A 12,511-nucleotide genomic window follows, 5' to 3' on the forward strand; every position below is an offset into this window, starting at 1 on the left:
TTGAGTAAAGGTATTTAATCTGATATTAATGAAGAGTGACATGAAGGAGCAGATCCTGTTAGAGCAACAACAGAACTCAGAGCAGAGAGGAGAGGAGGAGGAGAGGAGAGGAGGAGGAGAGGAGAGGAGGAGAGAGGAGAGGAGGAGAAGAAGAGAAGAAGAGGAGATTAGGAGAGGAGGAGGAGAGGAGAGGAGGAGGAGAGGAGGAGAAGAGAGGAGATGAGGAGAAGAGAGGAGATAATGAGAGGAGATGAGGAGAGGAGGAGAAGAGGAGAGGAGGAGGAGAGGAGGAGAAGAGAGGAGGAGAAGAGAGGAGATGAGAAGAGAGGAGATAATGAGAGGAGATGAGGAGAGGAGGAGAAGAGAGGAGATAATGAGAGGAGATGAGGAGAGGAGGAGAAGAGAGGAGATGAGGAGAGGAGGAGAAGAGAGGAGATAATGAGAGGAGGAGGAGAGGAGAGGAGATAATGAGAGGAGGAGGAGAGGAGAGGAGATGAGGAGAGGAGGAGAAGAGAGGAGATAATGAGAGGAGATGAGGAGAGGAGAGGAGGAGGAGAGTGCTAAGATGATGAGTAGAGCAGGTGTGTGTGTGTGTGTGTAGAACTGCAGGAGGAAGAGAAGAACAGGAGAGAACCAAGAGGAGGGGTCAGGGGGAGGTGGAGGGGTCAGGGGGAGGTGCTCGGGGGGGTGTGGTCAGGAGGAGAGGGGTGTGAGGTCATCAGCTGGTGTCGGACGGCGGCTCTCTGTGCAGCGCAGCGCTCTTCTTCATGCTGTCCAGGTACTCCTGCTGGGACACGGCCAACACGGATGCCAGGATGCCATCCTCCTCCCAGTCTGAGACCCCTACACACACACACACACACACACACACACACACACACACACACACACACACACACACACACACATACATACACACACACACACACACACACACACAGGGATCAAACACACACACACACACACACACACACAGGGATCAAACACACACACACACACACACACACACACAGGGATCAAACACACACACACACACACACAGATCAAACACACAAACACACAAACACACACACACACACACACACACACACACACACACACACACACACACAGGGATTAAACACACAATTCCCCCAAGTCTTTATACCACATACATTATGCAGTGTGTGTATGTCTGACCAAGGGCTGTGGGGGACATCTGCATGATGGTGCGGTAGTCCAGTATGTGTATATATGTGTGTGTATGTGTGTGTGTATATATGTGTGTGTATATGTGTATATGTGTATGTGTATGTGTATATGTGTGTGTATTTGTGTTAGGGCTGTAACGATATGCATATCAAAACCGAAATCGCGACACTCATATCCATGAACCTGTGTCTCGGTGTAAGAAAGCAGAATAGTGACACACCCCTTCTAGTGTTTCCCATAGTGCTTTGCAGCTTACGCGGCCGCCTAAGCAACACACATCTCCCGCCTTATTAGTATACTTACGGTACATCGTCCAAAAATAAATAAATAAATCACAATTCCGTTGCTTTCATTGTATACTATGCGTGCAAGACACTGAACAGTCCAACCAGTAGACTATGATAAACTAGCCAACTTTAATCCAACCAGTAGACTATGATAAACTAGCCAACTATGCTACTTTACAAAATACAAAATACAAAATATTCAGGCTTCAATCAGACACTGAATTAAAGAGGAAGATTTATAATAGAAATAGTGGGCTATGATCAGACATCTGAATTAAAGAGGGAGATTTATAATAGAAATAGTCGGCTATTATCAGACATCTGAATTAAAGAGGGAGATTTATAATACAAATAGTCGGCTATAATCATAGGTTACACTGATTTCACTCCACTAGCGCGTCGCCTAGCAACGCCCCTTAGTTTAGTGACATCAGTGGAACCTACAGCAGGGCTGTACGGTAACTTTTTTTGCAAGTAGCGCTGGTGCTACAGAGGTTAGAAGTTTTGTAGCACCAGCCACAAATTCTGTAGCATCGATATAAAACCTCTAAAATCTCTAAAAACAATAACAAGTAGGGCAGTTCATCACAGTTCATCCATTGTGGTTGGGATCTAGGCCTAGTTCCATGCAGTTCGAATTTTCAATGGGTATCAGGAAGACAGGTCATGCCATGGATTTTTTGTTAATTTTTCTTATGCATTGGTTCATTTATTTTTGAATAAGTAGAAGATATGCTGAAGATTTTATTACACTAAGATTTAATTCACGTTTAGTTCATATTTCTAAGTTTTTAGATTAGAGTAACCCTACATTTAACCTTATTGTCATTGCACGAGTGAAATACCGTAATTACATCTAACCAGTGGTGCAAATGAGTAGGCTAACTGACATGTCAAACAGTGCACCCATGAAATGCATCCCTAGACTGTTCCATACACACGGCTCGGTAGGTGGCCTGCATCCCTAGACTGTTCCATACACACGGCTCGGTAGGTGGCCTGCATCCCTAGACTGTTCCATACACACGGCTCGGTAGGTGGCCTGCATCCCTAGACTGTTCCATACACACGGCTCGGTAGGTGGCCTGCATCCCTAGACTGTTCCATACACACGGCTCGGTAGGTAGCCTGCATCCCTAGACTGTTCCATACACACGGCTCGGTAGGTGGCCTGCATCCCTAGACTGTTCCATACACACGGCTCGGTAGGTAGCCTGCATCCCTAGACTGTTCCATACACACGGCTCGGTAGGTAGCCTGCATCCCTAGACTGTTCCATACACACGGCTCGGTAGGTAGCCTGCATCCCTAGACTGTTCCATACACACGGCTCGGTAGGTAGCCTGCTGAAGATACGCAGCGCAGTCGTAATGAAAGCGTCGTGAAGGTTTTTTCGGAACCGAACATGTTCTTGTTTAGGTTATTAAGCACTACTAAGCAAGACGAAGATATTTGACATGTTCTTGTTTAGGTTATTAAGCACTACTAAGCGAGACGAAGATATTTGACATGTTCTTGTTTAGGTTATTAAGCACTACTAAGCGAGACGAAGATATTTGACATGTTCTTGTTTAGGTTATTAAGCACTACTAAGCAAGACGAAGATATTTGACATGTTCTTGTTTAGGTTATTAAGCACTACTAAGCGAGACGAAGATATTTGACATGTTCTTGTTTAGGTTATTAAGCACTACTAAGCGAGACGAAGATATTTGACATGTTCTTGTTTAGGTTATTAAGCACTACTAAGCAAGACGAAGATATTTGACATGTTCTTGTTTAGGTTATTAAGCACTACTAAGCAAGACGAAGATATTTGACATGTTCTTGTTTAGGTTATTAAGCACTACTAAGCGAGACGAAGATATTTGACATGTTCTTGTTTAGGTTATTAAGCACTACTAAGCAAGACGAAGATATTTGACATGTTCTTGTTTAGGTTATTAAGCACTACTAAGCAAGACGAAGATATTTGACAGATAGAAGCGAACGTCCCTGTGGACTTTTTTCTTCAAAGTTTTAGATCTGAATGGTGTTGTTTGGATACTAAGTTGTTCGTTTTAAACTGAACTAAAAGGGCAAAGCAACAAGGCGATTGCCACAAACCTCTACCTCTGCTTGCCTAATCTGAATTCACCTCAGCCCGGTCGGAAGATACTTTCGCTTTAGGCTAAACATAGGTATCACTTGTTTGATTCGCGAGGATCATTTGCAAGGTGTTGTTTGATTTGGAGTTGGATTGTTTGGATAGGTCTACAAACAAGTAGACATGATTTTTAATCGCGTAGACTGCAACTACCAAGTCGAAATCAAAGTGGCCTTCATCGATTCCCCTCTCACAGAAGTAGTCTATAGGTACGCACTTAAATAAAACAAACAAGCGTTTCACCGGGAGCCTACACGGGCGCGTAACTGAAGCGCTCCGTTCACAACGCGCAAAAACAGAAGACGGGTCTATTTTGTTAACGTAGCCTACGCGCCGCTATCACATCTGGTGCAGCCAGTTGCACTGGTCACAGTACAGGGTATCTGCACATTTTCCAAGTGCAAATTTAAAGACTTTTAAGACCTTTTCAAGACATCTAAATGGAAAAATTAAGACTATACTTAACTTAACTTAAAACTGTTTTATGCAATAGTTTTTTTTCTACTAATTTTAACCCCCACCCCATTTGGGATGTCTACAGAAGTTACCAAATATATTTTGGTGAAAGAAAATAATTGTGTGTGAATTACCTTCACAGCTATAAATGCCCAATTTTAGGGTCTGGGCTGCTTGCTTTTGAAGCTGGCTGTACATATCTGGTTGTGCTACTGGCTGAGGCTGACTGTTCTTCACCTGTGTCTGTAGTAGCCTAGGCTACTTGCCAAAGACATGTTTACTGGACTGGATTCCCTTCAATAGTTTTTTCAAAGGTAGACTAAGCTATTTAAATATTGTAATAGGCCTATTAACTTAGGCATCTATTGTCCCATAGCACAGCAAATCAAAGGTAATCCACTAATTTACATTTTGCACACCAGTTGTATTTAAACCAACCAAAGATTGACTGAAACATTGTAAACCATTGACTTGTTTTAAAAAAATGTATGGGAAAAGTGAAACCCCCTCCTCGCATGTTCCTGCTGAAAAACTGCTGGTTTCATCTCAAGCACGCACGTATTATGAACACACTTACAGATGCGTTTTTTTATGTAGCCAGTTGCCGACATTCAAAAAAAAATATGCGGTTATATTTCACAACTTTTGTGAAGTACTGGGAAAGGCTGGCAAGCAAGCTGCAGCTAACTTAGACAGATATTTACATAGGCTAGGCCAGCAACACACGCTGGAGAGATGCAAACAGATCAACTTAATGTGTATTTCCTCCTGATTGAGAAAATGTTTGTTTTCTTTTTCTGTCGGTCCGTGGTTCCTTCATAAATTGCGCAGCAAATTATCAGATGAGTGATAATGGTGGAGAAGCACCATGCATAATTTGACCAGCAGTCTTCACGTCCATAGTTTGTGAAACGATGCTGCGTCCGAGCAAAGATTCTAGAAGCCCAGCGCAACTCCAAAGAGGACAAATGAGCGTCCGGCTTGAGGCTGCGCTGGACAGGACTTTTAAACTGTCCGGCCTAAATCCGAACGTGTGGCCACCCTATCGCTAACTGGCTTACCCAGCACTTTCTCCCGCTCGCGCAGGCTACCTAGGCCTACATATCTCTCAGGCCTTGGCTATACCACGAAAACGTAAGGCATATTTTTACATATTCTTACCATTTTCACACCTTTAACGACCCGTGAAAACATCTTCACTCTGCAACCACTACACTTCCTTCAGTAGCCTTATAGTCACTTATACAATTCCGTTTTAAATACACGAAAAGCCGAATGGAGACATTTCACTCACTCTCTCACACTCGCTGGCGGTCCCATACACAAATTGAATACCTCCTTTTCGAAAATTCAAGACATTCCAGACAATGTAAGACTTTTTTAGGCCTTAAAAACCGAAAATTGTATTTAAGACTTTTTAAGACTTTTTAAGGACCCGCAGGAACCCTGCAGTAGAAGGTAATTGCTGTAGCCTCCCTGTCAGTCTCACACGCATGCATTGTATTGCCATAAGCAAAACTCTATCGCACCAGTGCTACGTTGGTAAATCATCCATCGCACAAACTCATTTTTTTGTAGCATGTGCGACATATGTCGCACTGTACAGCCCTGACTTACGGCCTCTCGGGGCTTATTACTTAAATATAATATATATTGAAGTCGGTGTATCGTTACAGCCCTAATGTGTGTGTGTGTGTGTGTGTGTGTGACTGACCGAAGGCTGTGGGGGATATCTGCATAATGGTGTGGTGTGTGTGTGTGTGTGTGTGTATAAGTATAAGTATATATACTCTTTTGATCCCGTGAGGGAAATTTGGTCTCTGCATTTATCCCAATCCGTGAATTAGTGAAACACACTGCACACAGTGTACACACAGTGAGGTGAAGCACACACTAATCCCGGCGCAGTGAGCTGCCTGCAACAACAGCGGCGCTCGGGGAGCAGTGAGGGGTCAGGTGCCTTGCTCAAGGGCACTTCAGTCGTGCCTACTGGTCGGGGTTCGAACCGGCAACCCTCCGGTTACAGGTCCGAAGTGCTAACCAGTAGGCCTGTGTGTGTGTGTGTGTGTGTGTGTGTGTGTGTGTGTGTGTGTGTGTGTGACTGACCGAAGGCTGTGGGGGACATCTGCTTAATGGTGCGGTGTGTGTGTGTGTGTGTGTGACTGACCGAAGGCTGTGGGGGACATCTGCATAATGGTGCGGTAGTCCAGTGTGGGGTAGAGAGACACCCGTGATGATGAGGAGGAGGAGGAGGAGGAAGAACGCTCCTGGGGCATGTACAACTGGCTGCTGGGTCCTACACACACACACACACACACACACGGACGCACGCACACACACACACACATAAGCACACACACACACACACACACACACACACGCACGCACGCATGCACGCACACACACACACGCACGCACGCACACACACACACGCACACACACACACGCATGCACACACGCACACACACGCACAAAGACAATTCTATTCAGTCAACTGTAAGTGTAGCACATGTGTGTACATAGCGGTCATTCATTTATGAGCAAATGAACTTGATGACTTCGGAATAAAGCCAGATGTGTCATGGATGACTCGGAATAGCCAGATGTGTCATGGATGACTCGGAATAAAGGCAGATGTGTCATGGATGACTACGGTAGTCCATCACAAGTCTGTTTGTTATGTGCAGCTGTGCTACTACACATCATTAAAGGATAATTCCGGTATTTAGCACTTTGAGTCCCTTTTCTGGTTTGTTTTGGATGAACTAGAGTGGTGGACACCGGGACACCGGACGATGGGTCCTTTCTCGACTTTCTGACTCGTTTTGAATTGCCTTTGACTGGCTGGCTATGGGCATGCACAAACATGTCCTTAAAACAACCCTTAACGTTCGTTTTCAAAACTGTGCAACTCCCCGAGTGGTTAGTGGTGGTGTTCATTGATTATTAAAACAAATAGATCAGCGCAATGTATGATTTCAATCCGTGTTATTTTCTATTGTGGAACTATTTTTTCAGATACCTCACAACCGTGTAAAAAACTTCCGCTTAATATTTGAGTCTGAAGCATAGGCAGTAAAAGAAGGTCTCGCGGGGAAAGACTACAACCGTAAACAGACCCCCTTTTCCGTTTCCGTAGCGCAGTGATATCAAGGAGCAATGAGTCTTCCAACAGAAATCAATGGTTTTACAAAATGTTTACTATGAACAAACCATTTTTAACTGTGTGTAAACATGATTTACAGATGAGAATCAATGTAGGAATAATGCTTTACAAATGAAGAATACAGCATTTAAAAATAGTTTAGAGATGTTTAATAACAGTGTGTAGTAGAAGAAAACAGAAACTCTTGCATAGTTGTAGGGGTTTCTATCTGGGCCAAGGTAGTGTAGTGGATAAGGAGCTGGACTAGCATGCAGTAGCCTGAAAAGTTGGGGGTTCAATTCCCGGCTTTCACTGTTATGTCAATGGCCTTCAATTTAATTGACATGTGTACGTCGCTTGTCTGCTAAATCAATGAATGTGAATGTAATCTTTACAACTCATTTGAAATGATGAACAAAGCATTTTGTAATAGTTTGCAACTGGTTTATAATAAGAAAATGATTTCATTATAAGTGGTTGTTTCATTACTTAAGTATAAATCATGTACTTACAAACATATTTTTTGGATAGGCTTATTTACTATGAACAAACCATTTATAATTGTGTGAACAAATGCTTTACTGATGATAATTTATGTATGAACAAGAAATTACTAATGATGAACAAACCATTAACTAATAAGTAACAAAGGCTTAATAAATGATGAATTGTGTGTAGTTATTATAAAGTGTTACCGGAAAATATCATGGTTGTCTATGTTTGTCCGACAGTTTTGGGAGGCAGTCGCTAATTACATGGAGGTTAGTTAATGATGCGCTGTACCATGTTAGTTAATTAGATGGCGGTTAGTTAATGATGCGCTGTACCATGTTAGTTAATTAGATGGCGGTTAGTTAATGATGCTCTGTACCATGTTAGTTAATTAGATGGCGGTTAGTTAATGATGCTCTGTACCATGTTAGTTAATTAGATGGCTTTTACTGTAATTAATGATGCGCTGTACCATGTTAGTTAATTAGATGGCGGTTAGTTAACTCATTGAATGCCAAGCTGTTTTCGGGAGTTTTGTCCTAGAGTGCCAGCAATCTAGACCATTGTTGATGATTTTTGTACAGCCATATTATGTATACAGCATATTCTGTGTTATAGCTATGAACACATACAGTGGCTCGTTTAAAAGGTGAGACTTTAAGCTCTCGGTGGGTGCAAACCGTGTATTTCTATACGCCTCTGTTCCTGAGAAATCCCAAGCTAAACAGTGGCTAGTTTTCATCAAAATCACTGTTTTTTTTTGTAGAAATGGAGATATAACGTCTTTCATGAAATATGAAGTGTTGCCTGTTACTTACTTGTGTAAACTTTCCGGGAAGTGATCAGCGAGACCTGGCGAGACTGCCACCTAGTGATAGACCCACGAAAATGGCCTGGTTTTGACCTGACGTGCATGCGTCACTGATTCGACCCAAAGCAGCAACCGAGTTATGATAACATTTCCAGATAAAATGTCCAGATTGTGCGTTTTCATGAGTTTTCAATCATCATATATTTCATTTCCATTAATCACAGAATTCCCAAAATCACATATAAGGTGTGTTAGAGTGTCTAGTTTCGTAATTTAAAAAAAAAGCTAAAAATGTAATATTACGTTTTTGGCACTCAACGCATGGTAAGGAAAAACGTAATATTACGTTTTTGGCACTCAATGAGTTAATGATGCTCTGTACCATGTTAGTTAATTAGATGGCGTTTACTGTAATTAATGATGCGCTGTACCATGTTAGTTAATTAGATGGCGGTTAGTTAATGATGCTCTGTACCATGTTAGTTAATTAGATGGCGGTTTGTACCATTTAGCTTAAGGCACTTCTGCAGTGTAGTGCTAACAGGAAACCACAGGGCAAGGGGGGTTTGGTGTGTATGTGTGTGTGTGTGTGTGTGTGTGTGTGCGTCTGTGTGTGTGTGTGTGTGTACTGACCTGGTGCAGAGGGCAAGGGGGGTTTGGTGTGTGTATGTGTGTGTGTGTGCGTGTATGTACTGACCTGGTGCACAGGGCGAAGGGGTTTTGGTGTGTGTGTGTGTGTGTGTGTGTGTGTGTGTGTGTGTGTGTATGTGTATGTGTGTGTGTGTGTGTGTGTGTGTGTGTGTGTGTGTGTGTGTGTGTGTGTGTGTGTGAGTGTGTGGTGTGTGTGTGTGTATGTGTATGTGTGTGTGTGTGTGTGTGTGTGTGTGTGTGTGTACTGACCTGGTGCACAGGGGGAGGGGGGTTTAGTGGGGATGTCAGAGTGGGCGGGGCCTGGGTGCTCTGGCGAGGGGGCGGAGCTTCGGTGGCGCGGCGAGCGGCAGGACCAATCACGATCATCGAAGGCGCTGCAGGAGGCGGCCGAGGCGGAGCTACACGCTGCACTCGGCTTACGGGGCTACGCACACGCACACACACACACACACACAATCACACAATCACACAGGCAGAGGGCAGTTACACACACACACTCATTAGGTGCTGCCATATACACACACACACACACACAATCAGACAGGCTTAAGAGGCTGCAGAGGGCAGTTACACACACACTCATCAGGTGCTGCCATACATACACACACACACACACACACACACACACACACACACACACACACACACACACACACACATCTGGTGCTGCCTCTCACACACACACACCTATCACACAGGCTTATGGGCTGCAGAGGGCAGTACACACTAATTAGGTTCTGCCATACACACACACGGACACGCACACACACACACACACACACGGACGCACACACACGGACGGACACACACACACACACACACACAGACACACACACAGACAGACACACACACACACAGACACACACACACTAGGGCTTTGACTCCGAACTTCGTTATTCGAATATAATTCGATTATTTTAAAAATTAAAGATATTTGAACGAATTTTAGGGATCTCTTAATATTCGAACCTGTAGCCTATGGAGATAATTTCTATAAATGTATTTGGTTGTAAACGTTGTTTTCAATTCAGATTCCGAGGTTTTTTTCACGCCTGGTGAAGTAAAATCGCGAGCTCATTAGCAAGGCTATTATTGGTCATCTGGGCTCCTGTAGGTGACGTTAGCATCCTGGCTGGTTCGCGCTTAGTTAGCTCACACATAGACATAATAGACACTTTTATTTTAAACTTTCCTCTGATTCTAATCACTTTAAACTTTCCTCTGATTCTAATCACATTTCTAAAATAATTCTGTGGAAATGCATGGATTACAGTTTCTTCCAGTAGCAGCAACTGGAATCCATGCATTTCCACGGAATTATTTTTGGAATCTGATCCCTTATCATACCTGTTCATTCTTACTCGTCGCTCGACTTATCGTGACTAAATTCAAGATGGCTGCAAACGCTAAACTTCGAGAAGATACTGTCTGTATATATCGTCTTGTAAGTAAACTACCAGTGCTTTTTCAAAGTTCTCAATGTCTCGTTTTAAATGTCAGGGCCCTTGGAAGTCTGCCAATGAAGTGTGGAGATACATTGAGCCTCGTAAATGGTGTAAAACAGTGATTTATTTGCATGGCTATGCCGATGCCGAGGCACAACCATTGACCGCCTTGTTGGTAGCATCGGCTAACTAGCGCCAGATTTCGGAGTGCAGGGGACAAGCCGAGATGGGCTATGAGACATACGTTCACACTCGGTATCATGTTTCAAAACACTTTAGGTCAAAATCACACCGGAATTCTCCTTTAATGGTTACAATATTATTAATACATATTCGAATATATTTGAATTTTAATATTAATAAACAAACGAACTTCGAATATGATTTTTGGGCAAAAGTCAAAGCCCTAACACACACACACACACAGACACACACACACACACACACACACACACACACACACACAGACACACACACAGACACACACACACACACACACACAGACACACACACACACACACAGACACACACACACACACACACACACACACACACACACACAGACACACACAGACACACACACAGACACACACAGACACACACACACAGACACACACACACACAGACACACACACACACACACAGACACACACACACACACAGACACACACACACACACAGACACACACACACACAGACACACACACAGACACACACACACACACAGACACACACACACACAGACACACACACACACAGACACACACACACACACACACACACACAGACACACACACACACACACAGACACACAGACACAGACACACACACACACACACACACACACACACACACACACCTGTCGTCCCTGCTTCTCCTGGTCCTGGAGCCACTGCAGGTAGGACTCGCGGGCCACCTGCTCCTCGATGGCCTCGTTGGTGGCCTCCCAGTCTGTGGCCCTTTTCTTGTCCTCCAGCATCTGCTGCTCGATCCACGACTCCTCCGACGTCTTGATCGCATTCTTCATCAGCGACTGCTCCGCAAACTACACACACACACGCACGCACACAGTGCAGCAAGGAGAGTGAGACATTTACAATCAGGCACATGAATAAGTAAATGAGTTCTATGAAGGGTTCTAGAGTTGAGTGGTGTGTTTTGAGGGGTTCTAAGTGTAAGTATAGTATGTGTAAGTATATATACTCTTTTGATCTCGTGAGGGAAATTTGGTCTCTGCATTTATCCCAATCTGTGAATTAGTGAAACACACTCAGCACACAGTGAACACACAGTGAGGTGAAGCACACACTAATCCCGGCGCAGTGAGCTGCCTGCAACAACAGCGGCGCTCGGGGAGCAGTGAGGGGTTAGGTGCCTTAGCTCAAGGGCACTTCAGCCGTGCCTACTGGTCGGGGTTCAAACCGGCAACCCCCCGGTTACAAGTCCGAAGCGCTAACCAGTAGGCCACAGCTGCCCCCAAGAGGTTGAAGGGTTCTAGAGTTGAGTGGTGTGTTTTGAGCGGTTCTACAGAGTTGAGTGGTGTGTTTTGAGGGGTTCTATGGCAGTGTTTCCCACAGAATTGGATTCAATTTGTGGTGGCAGCTAGCCTGGGTGTTCCCATGCTGCCTTGCGCGCGATTTGATTCACGCTGCTAAGGCAGCCTGGAGACCATGGAGCAAATTTTCGCCTGAGATAGAGGACCAATCACAGAACAAGGGGGAAAGCAAGACGATGATGAGCTATGCACAGACGCATTTGATAGACATCCGTGGCACCCAATAAACGGATCTGGGCATTTTTTTCAAATACGAGAAAATTAACGTTTGGTTCCCAGACCACGTCTCATTGAGAAGTGGTGGCGCTAGCCAGGCTAGGTGGCAGCTGACT

At 44.2% G+C, this 12,511-nt stretch overlaps 1 protein-coding gene across 3 annotated transcripts in view; it reads right to left on the minus strand.

The window, feature by feature from the left end:
* LOC143104281 (OTU domain-containing protein 5-A-like) overlaps positions 1 to 12,511 on the minus strand; it is a 36,091-nt gene continuing 23,580 nt past the window's right edge. For 2 of the 3 annotated variants that reach the window (XM_076268276.1, XM_076268275.1), the window contains exons 6-9: positions 11,484 to 11,669; positions 9,429 to 9,603; positions 6,248 to 6,376; positions 1 to 843 (exon numbers count right to left, since the gene is read on the minus strand). In XM_076268276.1, coding sequence (XP_076124391.1) covers positions 719 to 843; positions 6,248 to 6,376; positions 9,429 to 9,603; positions 11,484 to 11,669 — 615 coding nt within the window. In that variant the 3' untranslated portion in view covers positions 1 to 718. The remainder of the gene's footprint in view (positions 844 to 6,247; positions 6,377 to 9,428; positions 9,604 to 11,483; positions 11,670 to 12,511) is intronic. The other variant, XM_076268277.1, reaches the window with a different exon arrangement.

The sequence above is a fragment of the Alosa pseudoharengus genome, unplaced genomic scaffold (genome assembly GCF_046254945.1).
Source record: "Alosa pseudoharengus isolate Yale_2024_CS ecotype anadromous, Long Island Sound unplaced genomic scaffold, YU_APseudo_1.1 YU_APseudo_1.1_scf_5, whole genome shotgun sequence".
NCBI classification, from domain to species: Eukaryota; Metazoa; Chordata; class Actinopteri; order Clupeiformes; family Clupeidae; genus Alosa; species Alosa pseudoharengus.